This window comes from Cloeon dipterum, chromosome 1 (genome assembly GCF_949628265.1).
Source record: "Cloeon dipterum chromosome 1, ieCloDipt1.1, whole genome shotgun sequence".
In the NCBI taxonomy this organism is placed as follows: Eukaryota; Metazoa; Arthropoda; class Insecta; order Ephemeroptera; family Baetidae; genus Cloeon; species Cloeon dipterum.
Window position 1 is genome coordinate 26,743,632 of NC_088786.1, and position 24,221 is coordinate 26,767,852.

Here is a 24,221-nt window from a genome sequence, read left to right on the forward strand (position 1 = left end):
ATGGTTTTGTCGAGCTCTCCCCCTCCCTGCTTTTTACGCTCTATGAATGAACGAAGAAGCAGGCCGGCTTATGAATGAATGAGTGAATTAGCCAGCCGGCAGCGTGCTCCCAATAAAAATAGCTTTCTGGAAGAGAATCCATTTGTCAGCAGCCTTCGGCGACACATTTATTTTTGACGCATGCCAATTTTGTCATCTGCCGACGAGCGGCGATGCACACACGTCTGCCTGCTGATAAAATAAGAACGAATATACCCACTGGAGTGCCCCTTTTATCATCAGCCAGATGGTTCCGGATGGGATGTTCGATTTAATAAGAGCGAACTGCGTTCACTGATTTTTTTGTCGGCGCATTTCATTCATCAGCGATGAATTGCACAATTTCATAGCAAAACTTCCTCTAAAGAGTGGCAATCTGATTTTATTTCATCTCGAGTGGACGGTAAAATAGCGTAGAAACCCCTTATTCTGGTCGAGCTAGCGAGTTAATTTGCTTCTAAGCCGATGAAACGAAAGCTCTTAAGCGGAGACGAATAAGCACTTCCGTCCAGCAGCAATTCAAACTGGAATAGAATTAAGTAACAGTGAAAATAGAGGAAGTGCCCTAATTGAAATTCCCTCGCCGCCTCACCTTGCGTCACCTTTTCAAAGACACTCGTCGGTCCGCAATTACGCCGCACACACTGGATGGAGTGGCGGACTCCCTTTCCTGTCCTGAGAATGAATGAACAATTGAATGGTTGCGTGGGCTGGCGAATAGAGAATGCTATGATATGGCATAAAAGTGCATCGTCGTCACGGTAAACAAGGATGCGCGCGTACTTAATACGTGAGAACGGCGGCCGGCATGAATGGCAGGAAATTCCTCGCGTCCTGGGAATGAGCCACTTATTTTTGTTGTTAATTACAATCAGCATTAGCAAGTGCCGAAAAGAATCCGCGCCCTGTGAAATTTAAGAGGTTCCACCGACCTAACTGTTTCACCTTTTTTACTCGATTTTACGCCATTATTTGCGCTGATTTCCCGCCTTTGTTGCAGAGGAGAGTGATCCCACCAAATTCCTCGAACGGCGCAGTGACGGGGTGGTGGGAAACCCTCAGGGTCAGGTGATGTGGTTGCTTGACCTAGCTCAACCTCCACTTTCGCACCAACAAGGTCAGTACGACTCGTGTCTCCTTTGACACTCGAATCTGTTACAAACCGAATATACTGAGCTCGTAAAAAATAATCAGGTCAATGTGGTGTGTCACCGCGCTGACAATAGCGCAAATAAAAGTGAAGACACAGTGCGACCCAAAAACTTCTGTTCGTTTGTGCCTGAAATAGTACACGGTATCGGCGTTTTTCAGAGGGCGAAAAGCTGTGCTTCCGCTACTACAGTGCATTCAACACCGCACCATTGGCCTCGTCGGAACCGCTCAACGTGCTCGCTCGAGAGACGCTGGCTGCTGACCACCAGTTCTTGCCCTCTGAGAGCTCTGACGAGGAAGGTTGTGCCCTTCTTCAGGCAGACCCTACCACCGATGTCTCTTTTATTGACCAGTCGTCTCAAGTCCACTTCAGAATCTCTTGTAAGTTTGTTTCAATTCAATATTTTATGTTGATTTAGTCCAGTGTTTAGAAGGGATACAAACAGAAAAAGGTGTTAAACAGTTCATAGTTTGGTGCAATTTAAAGCAATAGATATTATTAAAAATACCCACTCTTATATCAAATTATTAGTAGATATTTTACTACACTGAACAATGCAGCCCTGATTCATAGTTAAAATACATGTTATTTTTTCATATTTCTGATTGTTATATTTTTCAAATGGTCACAAGATATTTGAACAGATATACAATTTTGAGAGTGACTCACACTTGGACTTTGAGCTTTTTAATCGCTTTGAGGAAGTCCAGATCTTCCAAACTATGTGAAACCTTTTTACAATTTTCCAATAACATTTTGTTTTAGGCATAGCTGCTCGTAGTCTCCGACGCAGCGTATTCTTCAACCCAGATCCCTACGTAAAGCTGAGAATCAGACCAGGCAGTTGCGAGGAGGAAGACTCTGGAGTGAGCATGTTGCTGCCGCACCACGGACAAGAGAGCCGGACCTCGGTGCGAGAGGCAACCACGCACCCCTCGTGGGAATCTCAAGTGCGTCACTCCCCGCAATTTTGTTATTTTTCCACTTTGTTGAGCAATGCTCCGTCCAATGGGAATTCCATGGCTCGTAACATGCATGATATTTATTTTCGGTCTTGATGGATTTATGATTGCTATATTATTAGAATTTGTTTGATCACACGCAATCTATTTCTGCTCGCAGGCATTTCTCTTTACGGCTCTTCCTCAAGATATGTTGGACATTGAAATCAAAGATAAATTTTCCAAGTCTCGTCCCTTGGTAAATAGATACCTGGGCCGTGTCAGTGTGCCAGTTCGATCAATTCAGGAGAGAGCTCAAAAGTAAGCTTGTAGTTTTTAATATTCCCGTGTGCACTTACAATTTCTGTTTTGTAGTTGTCCTGCTCAGTTCAAGCTGCCTTTGACAACTCCTGACAGCTCGCAAGGCCAGGTGTTTTTCACCGTGTCTTTGGAGCCAGCGCAAGCGCCATGCAGTCTCTTCCAGGAGGACTGTGATCACATTCATTTCCTACCATTGGCATTTTCGTCCTCAGACCAAGACGAGGGATTAGCCGGCAGCCTAAAGAAAAAGGTGTCTCGGCGCAATGGCACCAACTGCAAGAATCCCTTTTCGGGGCGCAGGGAGCTCGAGGACATAATGCGCATCAAGGGGTTCAGCTCAGAGAGCGAGTCAGAGCCAGAGGCAACTTTCCAGTTGAAAAAGAAAATGTTGCATCGCAATCTCACGCCAAAGAGACTGAGCAATGGTGTCGGCGCCGGAGCAAACGAGGACTCTGGTTCTGACTCAGCCAAAGATCAGGTATTACTTTTTCCCCCCAGCAAATGCATCTTTCAACTGTGAATTCTAATTTTAATAAACTCAAAATTTGTAATAATTGCAGGTGACATGGAACTCTCACAATTGCGGTCGAGGAGGATCGGAGGCCGAGGAGGAAGCGCCTGCAAAAGGCGACTACTACCCAATTTGGCAACAACCTCCCAAGGCACCAGAGTCCATCTATGAGACTCTTTACCCAAAAGGAGAACCCATGCCACCACCTTTGCCTCCACGGGCGTCCAAACCGTCCATGCCTGCTCAAAAACGTCCCGCCACGCTGGCTCACCGGCCGCTGGAGCGCACCAAGGCGCTGCAGTTCAGTGACGAGGCAGCCCCGCCCATAGTTCCTCGGCACCAGAAGCCCCAAAAGAGCTCACCCACGGTGCCCGAAGTGCCACCTCGGCCGCAGAAACTAGTCAACCCTGAGGACGTGTTTGCTTTTGAAATCATCGATGTCGATGAGGTTAGAAGACATACAACGTTCTTTTGATATTTATTGGGAATTCAACTGTCAAATTGATTTAAATAATTAATTATTCTGGAATAGTCAGCAGAGCTCAAGTTTTTGTCGTTATCCTTTCAAATATTTGCTAACTATATTTGTTCAAGAAACAATATTTACCAATAATCAATGCGCAATTCAAAGAGTCTTAAGAAACAGGTTTACACAGCCTAAAAGGCAGTGAACTTTTTTTTGCAAGTAAATAAATAGGGGATGTTAGAAGTGGTGAGAAATATCAAAACGTGTAGAACGATTTATTCTTTGTGAACTTCCTAAATTCCTCTCTGGCGCATTTTGTTAATTTTTGCCTCACAAACTTTGACCATTCTCTCAATTCAATTCTGTTTATATTTCCATAACAGATCAAAACATTTAAAATGTATTACAAAAATCACATTATTGGATAAATTTAGGCATTTGTCGTATTATAGCGAGCAACCCGCTGAAACTCATGATCAGAATAATGTCAAAAGTTACTACTACCCTAACCACTCGCCACACTAGAGCCTATGCTAAACAAAATTAATATCAAATACTCTCCTCACCAATTAAGGTTATAATTGAATATCTGTCTGAACAGGTCTCTTCTAGTCAAATTAGACTAGTTTCAATTGATGGCACAACTAATGACTTAATTATGAAATTCTGGTCTGACAGCGTAATCGGCAAATCTACTTGACCTAACACAGGCTGGCAAGATTTATCAGCTAACTCTACTTGAGAAACACAACAATTTTGAATTTTAATGCCTAATCTATCAATGAGCTCTTTGCCTAACCTGCCTAAAATGCAAACAGAAGCGCCGCAATCAAGTAAACCAACAACTGGATTATCCAATATTTTTACGCGCAAAAATAATCTATTATCAAATTTGTCCACCTCCAGTTCGTCGCTACTCTCGCTCAGCGTATCCCCTTTACATTTCAGTAAAATTCCGCCTAATTTTTCGCGAACATAATCAGTTCTTAGTTTCCAGATGTGCCTTTGCCAAGATTTGTTTGAGCGCCTTGCACTTGACTCACATTTTGGGGTTTGCTGTCGCTTTGCGCTACCGGACGAGCGACCCCCGACGGGTTTTTTGAATTCGTGCAAGAAATACAATTTTTACGCACGATCCCGTCTTTCCCACATCCCCAGCAGAAAGCTCCCCTGCGCGGCTGTGCGCAATTTCTGAAACTGTGTCCCTGCTGGAAACAGTTCCAACACACCTTGGCCGCAACAGCGAGATTTGACTGCTGCGATGCATTTCCCTGTGGCGCGTGAATCAAAGTTTGCCCATTAGAAACACTACTGCCCACATTCTGCTGCCGCGCGCGAGCAGAAAAATGCGCATTTGCACGCTGCGAATTGTCGTGCGCCGGCCGAACACCTGAACGAGCGCCCGCGCCTGCATTTCGGTATGAAAGTGCAGCACAGCAAATCTCACCAGGCGTGTGACCAACACAACACAATTCTGCCACACTGACTTTCCCTTTCTCATCTTTCTTGTCCGCTTTCTCACTAACTCTATACGCAAATTCTGGCTCAACAGGATCTTCCTGCGCCTGCGGATCTTTATATTTGTCAATCAAGTGCTTCACTGATTCCAAATTCAAACCCCTTCCTTGCAAATCATCTAAACTGTGAATTTCCCCCCAGGGCAGATTTTGCAACCAATATGGGGCCAATCGCTTTCTTACGAATTCCAATTTTTCCCGCTCGGATGGAGGATTGCTAAGCAGGGAAAACAATGTCTCCATTTCCGAACAAAACAAATTAAGCCTTTCGTCGCGGGCTTGCCTGCGCGAACGCAATTGATCCCATAACCGGTCATCATAATCTGGAGGTTTAAAATTTGCAATCAGATGCGGCTCAAATTCCACCCACGAGTGCCACTTCTTGTGGTTCATGAGAAACCAAGCCTTCGCCCTACCCTCAAATAAATGATGGGCAGTGTCCCAAAACTCGGAGTCTGTCAAATTGCTCTCTTTTCGCTTAAGTTCGATTTCCCGCAAGAAACTAGCCAGTGACCTTTTACTGGACTGCTCGCCCGAAAATGTCACTTTCCAATCCCTTGTGTAAATCCTCCGCTTCGAGTTACAATTTGGCACCAATAAGACGCCGCTATTTTGACGACTCTCTAACGACGCTTGATTTAGAATTTGATCATGCGACACGGGAACAAAGTATTGCATTTGCGGCCCGTGCGCTGCAGCTGCGAACCCAAAATCGCTCGGTGCACCAATTTGATCTAGCTGCTCAAATGAATCATTTAATGTCTCTAAAAGCGATTTTGCGTTACTCGTGCTGGGCTCCTCAGTATCTAATATTCCGCTTCGCAACCAGTCAAAACTCTGTTGCAAATGGACCTTCAGCTTCGTAATCGAGTCGGCTAACCTGTCGTCATACAGCTCGATGCGCTGCATACGCATGAAAGCATACGCGATTCTCGATCTCAGCTTCCGTGCCTCACTTGATTTTTTCGATTCGCAACACAATTTGACTGCTTGTTTCACCGAAACTAAATACTCAGCTAATGATTTAGCTTCTGCATCTACTGCCTCTTTGCCTACTACCTTCAGAGGAGCAGCAGCTGCGGCCGCTTCATTCTCAATCGCGCTCTTTAAATTATCGCGCAGAATAGACAAACTTTCGCCCTCTATGCCACGAAATTTGCATTCTGCCTCAACATCCTCTCTGGGCAAGCGATCCCATTCCAGCTTAATGGAATCCATGCTTTGTGCCATCTTAAAAATCTTACAAATCTAAATAACTCTAACACGAATGACAAAAATTCAACAAGAAATTTCTAAAAATGTAACGATAAAGTTCTAAAAATTCACCAATAAATATTCAGAGGGATGATTGGCACTTTCTTTCGATATGAGAGATAAAATTGCTCAAACGTTACGCATTCCTATCCTCGCATCCAATTACGCTAGAAATCCTCACTAGCCGAAATTCTTAAATTCTCAACACGCCAAATCATCACACAGCAACTTCAATAAATAATTTAATGTTGGGCGCCATTTATAACGACATAAAAGTCGCTATTATTCAAAATCTACTAAGCTAACAAACTCCGGACTCAAATTAGCTCAACTCTCAGTTCGTGGAAATTCGACCTTTAAAATGAAGTTAAAGTGTTGCTGGTGTATACGGATAAATTAAACATTAAACAATTAAATTGTAGAATAGTTATTATTAAATAGAATATTGATAATGTAACGAGATAATGGTAATTTAATAATAATTGTGATATAGAACAATTTGGGGTTTACAATAATTGGGGAATAGGCCTTTCAATGAAAAAAATATTCGGAATCGGAAGATACGGAAAAATACGCGCGCACACGAGTCTGATATTGTACTTAACGTTTGACGATCTATACGATGGGTGAAGAAGGAGTCGATGACGGCGCCGACGACGACGAACGGTGACGCTCAAACCGAGGACGTCTCCCGTGCCGTAGTCGCGCAAGATGAAGGGAGCTGCTACACACGAAGGGTCCAGGCAAGGTGTTGTTTGCCGACCACTTCAGGATGGGGAGGTGCCAGCCTAAACGTCTGAAACGGACCACCAAAAGACGGGGCTGCACCAGGGGTAACGAAGGAGCCCACCAGGGCTACCTGAGGGAAACAACGCACAAAGTCTACCGTCAGTCGCGCCAAATTAAAATAAAAATGAGCACACAGAGTGTTGCTCAATTTATAAGTCGCCCAGAAATATGTTTTGAATAAGTTTTTAAACTTACTTCACTCGTGACCGAGCTTCTGTTAAATCCGTCCTGCCTACGGACGAAACATTTGCCGAGACCTTCTGTCGAAACCATCAAGAAGGTCGGCGGACAAAGGTTATTGGGCGACTGACTGACTTTCGTGCGAGAGGTCGCAACCTTTCCCCTCGTGGTAGACCTATTTCGCGCGCAGCTCAGGTGTGGGAGTCTTCTCCTTCTTGTTGCACTCTGCACGCACTGTTTTACACTCGTTGTACGCGCGGCGCGATTTATTAAAAAAAAATATAGGGACAGGGGATATGGGAATCACAATCATTATTTAATTTACCACATATCGTTATAAGCCCAACACGCAAGCCGTCCCCGACGACTGTGATAGCAGACTGGCGCCTCCAGAGGCGGCGCCACTCGCCACCCCAGAACAGGACAGCAGCAGTCTGGTCGACTGTCCATCCATCGAAGAGGAGCAGCCGCCCGCCCAAGCGGCTTCTCAGCCTCCTGCCGGGGGCAGCACCGGTGGCCTGCTGGCAGTACCGGAGGCCCCCGCTAATGGCGTCAGCCCCGTCTCGCCCGTCACGCCTAACTCGGACGCGACCGTTACCTCTAGCGGCTCGGACACGGTTGTGTTGAGCAATCACAGCTCGAGTTCCGAGTCGTTGGCGTCCGCTGATTTTGTCGAGGTGACGCTGCCTGAGCCGAGTGCCACCCCCGCCACCCCTACCCGCCCGCACCGCCCCCTGTCGCGGCAGACGACGCACCCGCCCTCCAGCCACGACCTCTTCCCAAAGCCGAGGAACAAGCTGCTGGCCCGGGTGGCCAGTCCAGTGCCAGGGTCGCCGCAATGCCCTCCCACACCGACGCACCACGCCCGCCGCAATGCTAGGGCCACCCCGCCGCCCCTGGCGCTTGAAAGGGACCTGGACGACAACCACGAGTGTGAGCTAGAGCTGGACGAGCCTCCACCCATCTGCGTCCCCCAGAGCACAGCAGCCAGACACGTGACAACCACCAGATTGCCTTCAATCCCAGAGCGAAACTACAAAAGCCAGCGGGTGGAATTGTCAGCCGATGACGAACCCTTGCCAGCATGTAAGTACCTTTATTTGAAAATTTATATCATATATCAACATCACTTAAGTATGGTCTAAATTTGTTAATGAAAATTCAATGATTATCAAAATTCGAGGCTTTTAAATAGCTTGTTTATTACTTGCTAAATGGTCTGCTCATGTCAATAATTATTAAGTTAGCTTTTTTTTAATGATGTAAAATAATTGAGCTAATATTTCTCCATTTTATTTGCATAGTTTAATCAATAGTTGTTCAAGGTTTTTTTAAATATTTTATTGTGTTGAATATTGATTATTATGTAACGATTCATATTGCAGACTAAGTAACTACTTGTGTGTTAAGAACTGAAGACCAATCATTTTGAGTTGAATTCGATTTTAAATTCCAGCTATTAATGGAGATCATTCAAATATTTTTATTTTTGCACTGTTTTTATCGGTTTTTAATGAGAAAGCCTCAGGCGCTTTCAGTTTTTGCTCTTTAGTAACAAAAATTTAACGTATTGTTTTTTAAACTTTGATTTCTCGTTATATTGTAGTTTGGGAGGCGAGAATAGATAGTCACGGCAGAATCTTTTACATCGACCATGTGAACCGAACGACCACCTGGCAGCGGCCCTCCGCCACTAACACCAGCAGGGCTCGTCCCTCCAGCAACGACCTGCAGAGGCAGCAACTAGACCGCAGATATCAAAGCATTAGAAGGACAATCACCTCTCGGAGACTCGATGTTGAGGAGTTCAGTTTGAGCACTGGCGAGGGTGCAAGCACCACCGCCACGCCTCCCCTGCCCGAGAGACACGACCACATCCTCCAGGTTCCAGCTGTCAAATTCGTCGCCCGTCCAGACTTTTTCTCCATTCTACATACTAATGAGGTAGGTCTGAACCCGACAAAACGCTTATGGAAGTATTTATTTCCCATTTTTCCAAATTTTAAAGATATCATTCCCGTATTTTTTCACTTCACCCAATTAATTTGATATCAAGGACGATGTCATTCTTTTCAACAAGTTTCTACGCCTTGTATGGGAATCTGATTGCATTGATATACTTTATAGACTTGCATAGGCTCACAATCAGTAAAGCCATTTGAACTAAACAAACGCAGTTTGTGTGGTTTATAACATGATTGTTTATTCTCTTTACAAAGGAGGCCTTCAACTTGTACAACAGAAGTGGTACTCTGAAGCACATGGTCACTAAAATCAGGAGGGATGGTCATGCTTTTGAAAGGTACCAACACAACCGTGATTTGGTCACGATGCTCAACATGTTTGCCGACACCGGACGAGACCTGCCAAGGGGGTGGGAAACCAAATTCGATAGAAATGGAAAGGTAACTGCTTTTCTGATCTTGCTGGGTGTGCATTCGTCTCACTGGCGCGTTTTTCAATCCCAGCAATTCTTCATTGACCACACTACGAAAACAACAACGTTCATTGACCCTAGAGTTCCTGTAGAAGCACCATATGTGAATCCTCACAAACTTCTCTTGCCTGGAGCAAGACGGAGGAGTCGAAGCGCCGGAGAGGAAGAGCTTAGCCAAACTCGAGTGAGTCCCATATCAGTCTCACATTTTCAATTTAATTTTGGTGGCTTTCGCCTTGGGACCCTGAAAAGAAAAATTCAATGGGCGATTTGAGCTAAGTTTTTGAACTTTCGCGTTGCAGGCGCCAATTCCTCCTCCTCGTCCCTTGAACAGCAATACAGCCCTTGTGCAGCGAATCATGCCTGAAATTCCCACGGCGTACAACGAAAAGGTAGTCGCCTTTCTTAGACAAGCTAACATCATGGACATCCTGAAAGAACGTCACGCTGCAATCAGTACAAGCCAAAGTCTCAAGGACAAAGTCAACGCCATCAGGGTGGACGGCACGCTAGCGCTCGACAGACTCAGCGACGACATCGATCTCACTATTTTGTTGAGGTAGGTCAATTATGTTAAAAACAGACAAAGCTCTCCGCTCAATTTCGTATTTTGATAGATGTGTCAGTCTTCTTTGTTTAAATATATGTATTTTATCAATTATATCGTGTGTCCGTACGCAATTTTTTACAACTCTCTGGATATGCCAAGCGTACATACTAGAACGTGCAACTCAAAGTTTCTTGCAATTTATTTTTATCCCGGACCTTAAGAAAATATTAAAACTTGTAGTCAAGTTCACCGTGCACCTCTCTGTTCATTGATATAGCATATGTATGAAGTCATCTTGTCGCTAATGTGCGCCGCAATTCGTATAATTTTGAGAGCAAGTGCGCGTGGGGGCAGGTGCTGCGCCGGCAGTGTTGTAACAAAAAGCTAAAAGTGCAGGTGACGGAAGGAAAGCGCTAATGTGCGGCACGAGCTTTTCTTCCCTTGAAACCGCCGCAGCGTGCTGATGTCATTTGACCTATTTCGATGGAGAAGCAACCACTCTATGCTTTTCCGCGATGCACGAAATTCGTGCACAAAGCAGGTGGTGGATAATCGCATTCACCTGGCGTTTCACTTTCATTGTCTCGTCCTCTCGCGCGTACCGTTAGTGGAAACAATTTTCGCAGCCGCCGCTTCCGTTTAGGCTATAGCGACAGCTTGATTCGTTTATTGCTTTTAATTGCCGCAAGAGTCATTTTGCCCATGTAAGTATAGGCAGCTCGAAAATAAGTCGGCACCTTGTATGGAAATTTGCCTGCTCAGTGCCTCGTTGCCGCTCTATTATTGTTTCGATCACACCAAGTGCGCATCGGCAAAGTGCAGCATCGATTTGCTTTCTGATAAAAGGCGATCGCGTTATTTGCCGGCTTATTCCATTAAGAGAATGATAAAACACACAATATCATCTTCAGCAACCACTGACTTCTTGACACCCACGACTGCAAACAATTGCACCCATTGCGCCATCGCAACCAGTCCCAGTGTTGATTATTGCACATTTTTGCACTTCCGAGAATCGCAGCCGTTTCTCTTCGACTTTAATTGCGCGCATCAGGTGTTGTTGCCGCTGCCGCTGATTCGGCTTTCGTATTCAATAAAGGTCGCGACTCGCTCGACGATGCAGAGCAGCATCGGGGCTTTGTAATATATGCAAATGCAAATTTCGCCTCGTTCAAGGTTGACGGGAGAGGTTAAAAATCATCGCGATGATTTTAAAACAACGGCACATTGACTTTTCTTAAACGATATTATTTCCTTTTATCTTTTTTGTGTATACTAAGCTGTCTGTTTTTATAGAGGGAAATTTTTGTTTTTTATCTGTATTATTTGTGCAGCTAAAAAGTGTAGAAAAACAGATTTTCTATTGACAAAATATATTTTGAAAATGATATCATCCTAAGCAAACTTATAGGATGCGAAAACAATTTTTATTTGCTACCACCTAAATAAATATTTTTGGAGCCATGCAAATACGCAGAATGATATGCATACAATCCTTTGATTTTTCTAAGTAATATTGCACTTTTAAATTAAAATTTACTTGGAATGAAAAGTAAAATAATTGAATCTTATAACTAAAAAAAAATTGGTAGGTCTTTGGTCTAGTTTGTTGTTTTCATTGGGATAATTTCTTCTGGCACTTTTCTCAAGTGGACGAGCATCTCGTAAATTTCGAATCGAACGTTAATGTTGTCGGACGTTGGCTGGCTTTTATCGCGCTCACTCGCTCTACGCGAAGAACGCCTGTTGCGCCCCCGTCGCCTCATTGAAGAGCCCGCCGTCTTCGCTCAGTCAGTTTGCGGTCACGTTTGGCTCGCACTAGCTGGATATGGGCTGACTGACCGAACATCTCCGCTTGCTTTACGTTGACAGTGCGTCGTGCTCACACTATCGGTGGTTTGACATTCGCTGGTCTGGTCGACGTCTTTCTTCCAGCGATGCGCTTCCGCAAAGCGAAAATCAAGTGAAAGCGATAAAGACCTGACTTTGTGCGCTCATCATGGGCTGGCTCACCAAAACCCTGGGCATGCTTTTTAGCCTGTGAGCTTTATCTTTATTTTTAACAGTTTTTATTCATAAGTTTCAACGCTGCATGGTTTAAATTTGAATTACAATTTTTTGAATAGTGATAATGCATGACTTTCCTGAAGTCAATGCCTCTTGAGTGTGTACGCAGCGTCTCGAGATTGACATTATAGCGTTTTTACGGCGTACTTCAATTTTTGTCACTTGTCAATTTTCAAATTTGAAATTCACTTTTCAGCCTTTTCGAGCAGGAGATCATGTCGTACGTCCCGGCGGCAGCGCCCGCCGGACGCTCCCCGCGGGGTTCGCCGCAGATTTCTCCACAGACCTCACCAGGCCTCTCGCGGGCCAACGCCAGGGCTCCTGCGCCCTACAGAAGAGACTTTGAGGCTAAGCTGCGCAACTTCTATCGCAAACTCGAATCAAAAGGTTACGGACAGGGACCTGGAAAGCTCAAGTATGTTGATTGCAATATTTAATTAAAAGGAACTGATCGAGTGTCGTCGCAACAGGCTGCACATTCGCAGAGAGCATCTGTTGGAAGATGCGTTCAACAAAATCATGGCTGCGTCCAAGAAGGATCTGCAGAAGTCCAAGCTGTATATCACCTTCGACAGAGAAGAGGGCCTCGACTACGGCGGTCCGTCCAGGGAGTTCTTTTTCCTGCTCTCCAGAGAACTGTTCAACCCGTATTACGGACTTTTTGAGTACTCGGCAAACGACACTTACACGGTGCAGGTTTCTCCTGTCTCGGCCTTCGTCGACAACCACCACGAGTGGTAATTTGATTTTAACAAAAGCAAAACATCGTTCACATTGTTTTTTCAATTTTTCTTCGCAGGTTCCGCTTCAGTGGCCGTGTTTTAGGACTAGCTCTTGTTCACCAATACCTACTCGACGCTTTTTTCACTCGACCCTTCTACAAAGCACTGCTTAGATTGTAAGTAGAAGAATATGCTAATATCTATGCATGCTTCACTTTTACTGATCCGAGATACATATCTTGCTATATTGTTAATCTTGCTTATTCACTCGACTTGTTAAGTATGTGTTAACACTGTAAAACTAATGGAATATTGGTGTAGGTCAAGTTAAAGATGTATAGTTTCAACAGGAAACGATACTGCGATTACGCAAATAGCGTGAAAACAACAATAAGGAAAACATTCATGACTAATCCCAATATTTATGTTGCAGACCTGTATCTTTGAGCGACCTTGAGTCTCTAGACCATGAGTTCCACCAAAGTTTGCTTTGGATCAAAGAAAATGATATCACCGACCTTTTGGACCTGAACTTCGCAGTCACTGAAGAAGTTTTCGGTCAGATCGTGGAGAGAGAACTAAAGCTAGGAGGCAACAACATTCGAGTCACAGAAAAAAATAAAAAAGTAATTTGAAAAATATTTCATTTTAAATAGAAAACTAACAATGGTTTTTCTCAGGAATACTTAGAACGCATAGTTAGATGGCGCTTGGAGAGAGGAGTCGCGGAACAGACCGAGTCGTTAGTCAGGGGTTTCTACGAAGTCGTCGACCCGAGACTTGTGTCTGTCTTTGACGCTCGTGAGCTTGAGCTGGTCATCGCGGGAACCGCAGAAATCGACCTGCTTGACTGGCGCAAAAACACCGAATACAGATCAGGTATGCCTGCCTCAGTTTAGTTAGAAGTTCAGAATTTTGCAACTGTGTCGTTCGTTTCAGGCTACCACGACAACCACCCTGTGATTCAATGGTTTTGGCATGCCATCGAAAAGTTTACCAACGAACAACGCCTCCGCCTCCTGCAGTTTGTGACTGGAACTTCAAGTATTCCTTATGAGGGTTTCGCTGCTCTCCGAGGCAGCACGGGACCCAGGAAATTCTGCATCGAGAAGTGGGGGAAGCCAAACAGCCTCCCAAGGTATGCAATTTTCTTTAAAAAGGGCACAGACCCAACAAAACTGTTCCTGGTACTAAACACCCTTTTTTCTTTGCAGGGCGCATACTTGCTTTAATCGGTTAGATTTGCCGCCATATCCAACTCTCGACACCCTGTACGAGAAGCTCCTCCTGGCCGTTGAGGAGACCAGCACCTTTGGCATTGAGTAATGCAACTATTCACACTCACACACACGGCACCACGACCCAAGCTTTTAAGATTCTAAACTTATGCGCATTGTTGTTACTGCATGATAATTCCAGTTGATGAAGAATCAACAAACACTGCTAAAAATTATAGCTACTGAATTTTATATCCATTGTGATTTTGTGCTCTAGTCAGTCAGGTATCTCGACATTTTATTGCCACAAATCAGATGCCCCTTACAAACTTGTAAATAATAAAGCATTTCTGTTCTTAAAATAATATCACCTGTTTTAATCGTGTGGGAGTTTGCCAGAAAAGCTCTATAAATGTAATTAAAGAGTTTAACTTTATTTTGATTATAGGGATTATAGGAACTTAACAAAATATATTTTAGAAACAACTAGCGCATAAAAAATCACATATCTTCGTCAGATCTTTCATCCTTCTCTGCCCAACATTTGTCCCAAAAGGCTTTCAGCCTGTTGTCTTCATTAGAGCAGAAATCCTGAAAATCTTGCAAAAGCCGGTCTTGGAATTTCTCATCACCGGTAGCTGGGTTTGAAGCCGTTTTCCAACGGCGACCGATCATGTGGTTCCAAGACCAGAGAAATCCAATCTGAGGATAAAACATCATTCAAAGGATCATCAGATATTTAGAATCAAAACTGGCATACCCTCGTTTCTGGTCCGCACTCGTCTCGTTTACCACTGACGTGTCGAGTGATGTACTCTTCATGAGGGCTCGATGGTGGCATTTCTTGGAGCGAGTCATAGCGATTTTGTTTGGAGCCTTGACTGCCTTGGATTCTGATTGGTTTGCTCTTTGGCTGGCACTGTTTGCAAAACGGATAGATGAGAAAGTGTCAAATTCAAAGTTTCAATGGAAATCGCCAGATTTAACGTGCAAAAAATTTAAACTTAAGAGCTATACAATGGCAGAGATTAAGAATTTTAATTTAATCATGGGTTTAAAACGCATTTTGCTAAAGGTCTGCAAAATTTTCTCTCTGGACTTACTCTAATCCAAAATATTTTTTCTTACGCATGGCTGAGTTGGTATCATGATGAAGGCATTTCCAGTCAGATGAATGTATTGCCGGTGAAAAGGGTTGAACTGGTGCGAGTTAATTGGCGTCGACAAATTTGGAGTGCTGGGTGGCTCACCACCAAGCACTGGAGGCTGCCTCTGCGGTTGGCCAAGAGCAGTTTCCAGAATGCAAGAAACAAATCCGAATCTGGCAGCAATAGTGTCTTGCAATAGAAATAGCCTCTGCTTCCAAGAATCCTCCGCAAAGTCTGAAATCCCAGATAAATTATTGTGCGTCACCTTTCAAAACAAAAAATAAATGTTTTTACTTTCGAAAAGGTGGCTCTTGTTCCCCATCAAAGCCTCTGTGTCCAACGGAATGAATATCGGGCCTCGCAATGGATCAGACTTTTCTGTGTATGGCAGAGCGAACGGGTCAGCAGGAACAGGGATCATGTGCAAACCGCAAGTCTGCGCTTTTCTCGCCCAACCCATCACCTAGATATTGAATCATTCATCTAACTGAATAAGAGAGAAAGAAATTCAATAAATCACCAAGTCTGAAACAACTGTCCCAGTTGCAGCAACCCACTGGACGGAAAACTCGTACGCACGATCGGCCCTGAACACAGGTTGGTACTTCGCGTGTCCCCATTCGATCCTGTCACTCTTGTTCGACACGTCTATGTCCAAGTGTGTGTTTTTGTAGTTTGGCCCTAAGGGAACAACGCTTAGTAAAAGACTCAAAAACCCAATCAGTTGTGTACTTTTCCAGTCTTCGCAGTCCTGGTGGTTTAATTTTTCTACAAGGAAGCTTGCTATCGGCGTACTCTGCGACACCGCGTTATCAAACTTCCAGCCAAGAGGTCGCTCAACCTCAACCTCAATCCACTCGTTCTCAAAGCTGATGGCATCGCCCTGAACTGAAGATTGTTACATCATATTAACACCTATTTTTAATGATTGGAATAGACAATAATTAAGTTTTAAATAAATATAGTGATTCAAGCGCGCGATTTAATGATAAAGTAAAAATTCTTACAAAGCTTAATCTTTCTGAATTGGATTTAAAATTAAAAATTTAGGTGCCAAAAATAATAATCTGCCTCATAATATGCAACTGAAGGTTTTGGTTTGAATTAAACAAGTGGCTGGCACTCTCACACGCTCATTCAGCTGCAAGAGAGTCGCAACGCGCTTTGACTTCCCCACCGATCCAGAGAAGGCAACGGTTCATTCCAGCATCCACGGAGCAATCAATTTAAAAAAAAAACCCTACAAATATGTGCTGATGTGCAATAATTAATTTTATGAGAGCAGGCACTTGTTGCAAGATAAGATATGTATTAAACCAATAAAATTTGTCAACTAGAGTTTCAATTTTAGTTGGTTCTGTTTGGTAAACTATGGAGCATTAACTAAAGGTAGGAACAAATTAATATTTTGATCAAAATCAATGTTGTCGAGATTCAGCGCGGAAGAAATTACCCCTGTAATTTATAGTTTTTGCATTTCTTCTGCAAGCTCCGTTTGCGCACTCATGCATTTTTATAGAATTATTTGATTTTTCTGTTTTTTCGTTTTACTGAATTTTGCAAGAATATAATTTAAAATACAAACCCTTTTCTTCCCCGGTGATGTAGTACAGATAGAATCCAACGATGAATGGATGCGTTTTTGATCCTGAGGCATGTCGAATGAGCTCATTTTTCAGCATTCCCTGAAAATGCAACGAATGCGTACAAAAATTAGCCTCGCGTGGAAACTAACCTGCATGACATCAGCTGCGGCGTCTTTAGAGTTCAAGCCTTCGACATGCGTGAGTAACCAGTGGACAGCATCAGCGCTGGAGAAGGTCATTGGGGGAGAGGTTTGATTGAGGAAGAGGAAGGTGAGACCACCATTTGGGTTCTTCATCGCTTCCAAGATCTCCTGATAGCTGGCAGACGCACTCAATCTCTTGAACTCAACGCTGGTGCTGAGTGAAAATCAATTTTCAAATTCACGTCACGATTAAAAAGCAGCATTTTGTACTTGTCTTCGTTGTTTTCTCCCGAGGTGTTGTGTGACTCGGTGCTCTCAAGCGAAACCTCGCTCGCAGGTGACACTCTCCCGCTGTTGGCGTTTTCGGTTTTCACTCGCTCCATAACTTTTGATCCAGACCTGTGGAAACCACATGAACCAAAGCCCTTGGAATAGACCACACCTACACACCTGGGTGTCACGATTCTATCGTTTGGTCGATTAGCAGTAGGTGAGACATGCAGGCCCTAAACGCATGCACAGGAAGAAAAATGATGAGAAGTCTGCGTGAAAAGCACCCAAAAGCTAATTTTGTACATCTCAATCGCACAAAACACACTCTTCAACTTGAATCAGTGCAAAAAGCCGTTTGTTAAAAAGCAAAAAAGTGCAACAAAGCAAAGTGTTGTTATAGCCGAAACACGATGTCCACGAATCTGCAGCGCCGCCAAGCCAGGTGAGGAAAAGAGGGTTTGAAGCGAGTACCACATACACCTTCAACTGTGAGCAATAAGACAAACCTGGATCTCGGCCTCTCTAAAACCCTGTTGCTGCCGAGACGCTCTCGAAATGGCGAACTTCCGACAACACTGGCCTGTAATGTATTAGCAAAAATGTTTTTGTCTTGCGCATTAAGCGTTCTAATTTAAGTTAGTCATCACTATGGCCAAATCACACATCGATAAATCAAAATAATTTTGCAAAAGATAAGTGAGAGCGATAAATTTTCGTGTCATACCCTGGTTTTCTTGACAGTGTTGCGCCTCTTGATTTTGTTGAGCCAGCTCTCGACGAATCGGAGAAAACCATCGGTCAAGAGAGCCTGTTCATCCAGCGTTTGCATTTGGTACACGTCAAAATGCGAACTACCTTCCTGGATTTTCTTTGTCCCCGAATGAGACCCAGGAAGTAAATAGACTCTAAACCGCCAAAACTTAAGTGTCTGGAACAGGCAAACACTTTATATGTATTATTCCTTATTACACCATATTTATCCCTACCAAAATTTGCAGCATTAACAGGCTCAATTTAAAATAATTGTTCCCTGGGAGTAAAAAATCAAAATACCTCACTCAAGGCGAAATCTGTATCTCCACGAGAACAGATATAGTGATCCATGTAATTCCAATTGTAGTTCTCCAGCTTTTCAGATGTGAACGACACCCAGGACAGCTCGTAGGTCAGGTGATCCGGAGCGTGGAACCGATATCGGTAGTGTATGTTGAAAGGATGATAGGGATGCCTAGGCAAAAGAATTCGTATTTTTCTTAAAATTGTGCAAATTTACTAATTTTGAGACCTGATTTTAAAGTAGAACTACATTTACCTGGGCCGATATCTCGTAACCGTGATGGTTGAGCCATTCAGGCTGATTTTGTGGAAGAGTCTTCCAATGCTGAGTAAGCACTCCTCGTCCACGTCGTTGTCGTTGTTACGCGACTTTGATCTGACGAATGATGCCGTGTTTGTGCTTTGGGTTCCAGGAGCATTTGCTTCGGTCGAAGGTGCTCGAGTTGTCCGTGCAACGCTTTCATTCTGAGGCTGAACAATTAGCTGGAAGCCCTGGAAACAGAGTTCTGCAATGCATTCAACTCAATATTAGAAACCAGGAAGTTTACTTGAGCAAGGCGCTGGGAAATGAGCTCCTTGTAAACTTCTACTGTGTTCAACGGCTTTTTAAAGACTGCTCGCTGCTGCGCGTAGCCAAAGTTGACGTCTTCGGGCAACAGATTATAGTCGGACACAAAATAGTCGTTGGTCAGGCTTCTCTTATCCGGAAAGTAATCGGTTGTGACAGGCAAGCACGCGGGAATTGTAAGTGACTTCCAGTCGACGCCTTTGGGAAAACAACTATAGTAAATTTAAAAATCCTTTGCAAACTGTGAACTAAATTATAAAAATTTAAGCCGAAAAACAATAAAAGAGGCGCTGAATTACTAAAACCAAAAGTAAGGCACCAGACAAAATAATAGTGTTTTTTTATAATTAAGAGTTTTTGAAGCTCCTTGTAATTACGGCAGAAACTGGGAAAAATCAAAATAATTAGCAATAATACCAACAGCTAGGGTTGCCAGATGGCATGGAATCTGTCCTGGAAAATAATTGCATTTCCTTAGTAGATATATATATTCTAACTTAAATTTTTTCATCAAAGAACCGTCATAAATGTATAATGTTGCTTTATTTCATAATTTCTATGGAGCGCTATTTTAAATTATGTTTAATACTTTTTACTACGGTAGGGCTTATTAGTATATATTGTATATCATTTTTAATTCATAATTCATAACATTGGCATGAGAGTCAGAATCTGGCAACCCTATAATTGCGACAGATACATTCACCCTTGATTAAAGAAAAAACAGATTAGCAGACTGCACATTAAAGGAAGAGATGTGTAAAATAAACGATCTAAAGCCCAAAGATAGCTAATAGGCGTTTCAGACCTATGATTACTTTTCCAGCTGCGCGATTGGGTGATCCAAAGTTGCATGAAAAAGAGAATTGCAATGTTATTTAATTACCAATAATAACTAAACAGTATTTTATTTTCCCATTCATTATTTTCAAAACAACTTTATAGGAGTAGTAAACTCACCACATATTTGATCGTTATGATGCGCAAACACCGAGCGTAACAGTACATTAGTATTGGAGATAAAAAAATTCAAAACTAATTTTGGCCATAAGAAAAGATGACCTATTTTACTTTGCCAAGTTTCCCAATACTCTGTCTGTCTTTCTGAGGGTAAAGTGAATAAAATGCAGCAGTTAACCTGTTGTCAAGGCAGGAGTCCACTCTTGTTCTCCAGTGGCGCCCCAAAGAAGTGTCATGTTCCTGACGTTCTGCGCCACAAAGTGCTTGTTCAGAACTGAAATTTAATGACAGTTAGCAAAAATTCGACTGGTTTGGATAACAACTATAAAATTTAGAAAGCGTGCCGAATAGCTGTATTCAAGCTGGTGCGTTAATTAGACATGACAATCCGATACTTACAGTTGAGAGAGCGCGTCTCGAGCGACATTGATCCTCGCGGCGTGAATTCATTAGTTTTCTTGTCGTCTGAAAGAATTAATGCAAAATAGCCTGCCCTAGTGCATGGGTGTTTAGCGTTGCATTCACTCTATCATGTCACATTTATTGAGAATTATTTTTAGAGGCAAGCAAAAGTCGGCTTTTATCTGGTGGGGGTTTAAATATGATCAGACACTTGACGGGATGAGAGGAGTGTACGACAGAGATCATGCACTGATCAAATGCAACATATATAGGCTTTAGTGTGTCTCATTTACCACTGTCTCCATCAAGGCGCTCATTCAATGACTTGGTGGGCACTGCTTGGTAGTGGTGTTGTTGGATGAGGACTCCAGTGGGCCCTGAAAACAAAGCGATTTATATTTTCATTCGAAGACAAATTACCTAAAAACCGTAAGAGAGAAATTCATACAACATGATAATTATGAAATTTACACTTCCCTGTAATTCTTATCACAACTAATATTGTAAAAAAATGAATTTACTCGCACTTAATATGGAGCACAAACCAATGTGAAAAACTATACAATATTTTGTATCATCCCAGTACTTATAATTATCTATATCCAGATAAATTTAATTTCTATTTTTTACAATTTCTCAAAATGCTCCGTGTAGCATTGGAAGTGGGTGAGAGTAAACTTAAAATTATTTTGATTTGTCAAAATTTAAAATAATTCAGAAAATATTTTGCTCAGCAATTTTATTTCAGGAACTGTCCTTGGCTTCCTCTCAAAAAAATAACGCTTGATCTTGTTGAACCAAACAAGAGTGGCAAAGCTATTTTTAAATTCATTTTGGAGATTCAGAAAATTCAGACCTATTTATACATAAACTATTAATTTTGCTTCACGCTCTATGCAATTTTTAAGCTAATTTTTTCGTTAAATTTTCCATTGAAGAAATAATTTTTGTTAAGTTTATTCCTCAAACTCACCTTTGGGAAATATGTGCGTCCATCTGCGCCTGTTTGAGGTAAGCTTAATTGTTACATGAGAGGGGTCAAATGGGTTGATAAGCGCTCGGCCAGGTCGCAGTTTAACAGCCTGCTGACTCATTGTGGTCTGCGAGCCCACGCTGCCAATTATTGCTCTTCCCTGATTTGGCGGAGAATAATTTTCTAGCACCGTTCGAGCCAGAGTTTTCGCTGCGGGGACGAGAAAATTTATTATTCCTTGGTGGTTTATTTTTCTAAGGACCAACATTCTTGTAATGAATTATTTGGAGAGCCCTCAATCGATCTGCTCGGGATTGAGATTGCCGATGACCTTATTCTGGAAAGACCAGGAACGGGTGATGTGCTTTGGAAGTGATGCACATCAGGGTCTGACATTTTCCGAGTGGCGTTGCTAAGAGGGTGGATGTAGCTCAGATATGGTTCATTCATTGTTCCTGTCGACACTTTTTTCGAATTTGGAAACCTCCTGCAAGTTTCTATCATAGAATCATCATGACACACAAAAAGATTGACAAATACCCAGCAGTTTGCATAATGGGTAGTTGGAAAATCTTTGCGTCATATGCATCATAATCAAATAGAGTTGGTAGACCCGACTGTTCCTCGTCTGTGCTAACTTTGGTATTTGTTTGAGCCACAGACTGACTAGAGCGTCTGCTCAGCGCCTGGTTCTGCATCGGCGGTAATTTTATGCGTGGAATGAATTCAGAGTAGCCAACTTTCTTATTTGTGGAATAAAAGCTACAAGGAATTGGTTATTTAAAAATTTTGAATATTCAAATACCATATTTACCTCAAATTAATCCAATGGGGCATGCTGTAATCATCAACTGCATTCATAGAAACATCTTTGGTGTGAAACTAGAAACGATTTAGGTTGGTAAATTTATTAATGAATGGAAATTTATTGAAGCTAATCGTACTTTTAAAAGAGGCACGGCATGCAATGGTTGCTCGCCTACGCAAACCAAATCGCTTCCAACACCATTGTCGATGACACGCTGTTTTGTGACATTGGTCAACTCTCTGTCAACTTCAAACACGCCAACACCAGGCGTCACTACAATAGAAAGTTGTCCTGTTCTATCAAAGCTGCGATCTAAATAGTGCTTTTCAAACACTAGGATAAAAATTATTAGAAAGGGCAGAACAGCTGACGGAATTTTTAGATACCATTGAGGGACATGTTCAAAACCTCCAAGAAGTTTCCTTGACTAGCAGTCGAGTTGTAAGCTTTTGGAATCACCACTCCTGGCCTGGCATGGTACTCTAAGACTTGCTGCTGGTATATAGGGAACAGTTTGCGCAAAAATTGGATGGTACTGGTCCAGTCATCATATCGCTCATTCTGAATAGCCACTCTATTGAAGAAATTAGATCACTCAGTGAATAAATTTTGTGTCATCAATTTACCTGTAAAAATCTTCATAAAACCTTCCCTTGTAGTCTTTCTGTAAACACTCTCTCATGTAGAGAGGAAACTCATCTAAACTGTTAGCCTTGTAAAATGTCCTCGAAAAGAGTACAATGGTGACTTCATGATTGCTTCCAGCTTTCTATAATACGCAAGAAAATAACAAGTTCATTGATAGGTACAAATCTTTGCAAACCTTCCACTTATGCACCAAGTATGTGAGAAACCCATTCACAGCCTTTTCAAAGTACAGGTCACCATGGATGTCAAACTCCCACATTTCTGAACTCATTTGTAGGAATAAATAAACCATGCTGGTGGATGAGCGAAAGACAACCTGTCAAGATGAAATAATGCAGACACACTAAGCGTAATAATTCGGTTTGACTCACCTTGGTATCCTCGTTGATTACTCCACAAGCTACCCGTTCACCAGAAGACCACATCTCATACACCTGGCATCGAATGCTCCCTCCGCAAAATTCGATTTTCTTGTTCATATAAACACAGGTGTTCATCTAGTTTTAACAAATTGAAAGCTGGATTACAAAAATTTAATTTGCGTTAAAATGTTACCATGGTATTTTTCAGTCGCCACATATCACTTCTACCAAGGTATTGGTCCTTAAAAGTGAGCTCAACCGAGTCCAATGCTACATCTTCAGCGCTGACAATATTCACATTGACGTCTGCATAAGTTCTAAGTTGAAATGCACTTGCAATGCTCTGCTCAATGCTGATTGTTTCTGTCAAATTTTATACATATTCTGGGTTGAAATACTTTTTCTTTTTGTATGTTTTTAGCTTCATTTTTAGATACCTCTGCTTTGGAGGTCTTCTTTGAATGAAGTTACTTGCAAAAGAAGTCGGCTGCTCTCCTCTTCAGGGTGGAAAATTTCAACGATATCTCCCTTTTTTATGGTTGGAAAATCCTTTGGATTTATTATCAGATCCTCGCCTGTGGGAAAATGGATGGATTTTTAATTTTAATATATGTACGTAAATAATATTATATTAGAATAGTACAATCGAAATTATAACGTAGGTTGTCTTACCACTGAAATTTCTCTGGTGCACAATCAGCTTAAAAAGCTTGGTGTTACCCAAGCTGATCCGGGCACTCATTCTGACGATAATCAAGGAATGCCGACTTTTTCCAGATTATTGGAATTATGAACAAAATTACCAACTCTCAACCGAGGGAAAATTTCCTGACAGTTCACATATTTTGAAACATCTTCCTTGGTTATATTAATTTTTCTCTGAGGCTAGCCCTTGCAATTTCTCATTGCTCGAAAGAGCCCAATTGTAAACAAATTTAATGTTATTGCTGTCGTCAAGTCCTTCCTTTCTGATGCTGTGCTGGTGTATTGTACACCACTATCAGCTGGCCGTCGCAATAATAAAAACAAATGACAGGGAGGGGAGCACGGCAGCAGGGGGCAGCAGGGGGTGAGAGCCTGGTATAAGTTTAGTGTTGTCGTAGCGAGCCCGTTGAACCAATCATAGCACG

At 42.6% G+C, this 24,221-nt stretch overlaps 2 protein-coding genes across 7 annotated transcripts in view; one reads left to right on the top strand and one right to left on the bottom strand.

Annotated features, from left to right (window-relative positions):
• The window catches only part of Hecw (Hecw ubiquitin protein ligase), a 33,263-nt gene extending 18,734 nt beyond the window's left edge, over window positions 1–14,529 (top strand). Inside the window, exons 4-22 of one of the 2 annotated variants that reach the window (XM_065481236.1) lie at window positions 1,040–1,156; window positions 1,351–1,572; window positions 1,958–2,142; window positions 2,315–2,454; window positions 2,509–2,932; window positions 3,015–3,413; window positions 4,033–4,056; window positions 7,513–8,257; window positions 8,778–9,115; window positions 9,391–9,576; window positions 9,640–9,792; window positions 9,911–10,167; window positions 12,422–12,640; window positions 12,696–12,962; window positions 13,025–13,123; window positions 13,381–13,573; window positions 13,628–13,826; window positions 13,887–14,085; window positions 14,162–14,529. In XM_065481236.1, the coding sequence (XP_065337308.1) occupies window positions 1,040–1,156; window positions 1,351–1,572; window positions 1,958–2,142; window positions 2,315–2,454; window positions 2,509–2,932; window positions 3,015–3,413; window positions 4,033–4,056; window positions 7,513–8,257; window positions 8,778–9,115; window positions 9,391–9,576; window positions 9,640–9,792; window positions 9,911–10,167; window positions 12,422–12,640; window positions 12,696–12,962; window positions 13,025–13,123; window positions 13,381–13,573; window positions 13,628–13,826; window positions 13,887–14,085; window positions 14,162–14,273 (4,478 nt within the window). In that variant the 3' untranslated portion in view covers window positions 14,274–14,529. Of the gene's footprint in view, window positions 1–1,039; window positions 1,157–1,350; window positions 1,573–1,957; window positions 2,143–2,314; window positions 2,455–2,508; window positions 2,933–3,014; window positions 3,414–4,032; window positions 4,057–7,512; window positions 8,258–8,777; window positions 9,116–9,390; window positions 9,577–9,639; window positions 9,793–9,910; window positions 10,168–11,764; window positions 12,199–12,421; window positions 12,641–12,695; window positions 12,963–13,024; window positions 13,124–13,380; window positions 13,574–13,627; window positions 13,827–13,886; window positions 14,086–14,161 lie in introns of those variants that run through there. The other variant, XM_065481227.1, reaches the window with a different exon arrangement.
• A 48-nt stretch (window positions 14,530–14,577) lies between these two features.
• On the bottom strand, window positions 14,578–24,067 carry Iml1 (GATOR complex protein Iml1). 5 transcript variants are annotated; one of them, XM_065481144.1, is made up of 30 exons: window positions 23,764–24,067; window positions 23,529–23,666; window positions 23,285–23,454; window positions 23,101–23,226; window positions 22,905–23,045; window positions 22,708–22,850; window positions 22,468–22,655; window positions 22,218–22,414; window positions 22,088–22,155; window positions 21,814–22,035; window positions 21,540–21,760; window positions 21,274–21,483; window positions 20,594–20,677; window positions 20,298–20,363; window positions 20,077–20,172; window positions 19,747–19,764; window positions 18,919–19,136; window positions 18,627–18,862; window positions 18,368–18,542; window positions 18,039–18,242; window positions 17,492–17,547; window positions 17,312–17,440; window positions 17,048–17,255; window positions 16,898–16,997; window positions 16,045–16,200; window positions 15,833–15,993; window positions 15,607–15,775; window positions 15,293–15,546; window positions 14,925–15,083; window positions 14,578–14,866 (listed from the first exon to the last, which is right to left on the bottom strand). In XM_065481144.1, exons 1-30 carry the CDS (start codon window positions 23,831–23,833, stop codon window positions 14,666–14,668), a joined length of 4,584 nt encoding a protein of 1,527 aa, XP_065337216.1. In that variant the 5' UTR covers window positions 23,834–24,067; the 3' UTR covers window positions 14,578–14,665. The 5 variants fall into 5 exon arrangements, with proteins under 5 accessions (XP_065337216.1, XP_065337197.1, XP_065337226.1 ...); XM_065481125.1 differs by lacking the exon at window positions 17,492–17,547 and adding an exon at window positions 17,821–17,894; XM_065481154.1 differs by lacking the exons at window positions 17,492–17,547; window positions 20,298–20,363 and adding an exon at window positions 17,821–17,894 and having other exon boundaries at window positions 23,764–24,066.
• Window positions 24,068–24,221: the final 154 nt, after the last annotated feature.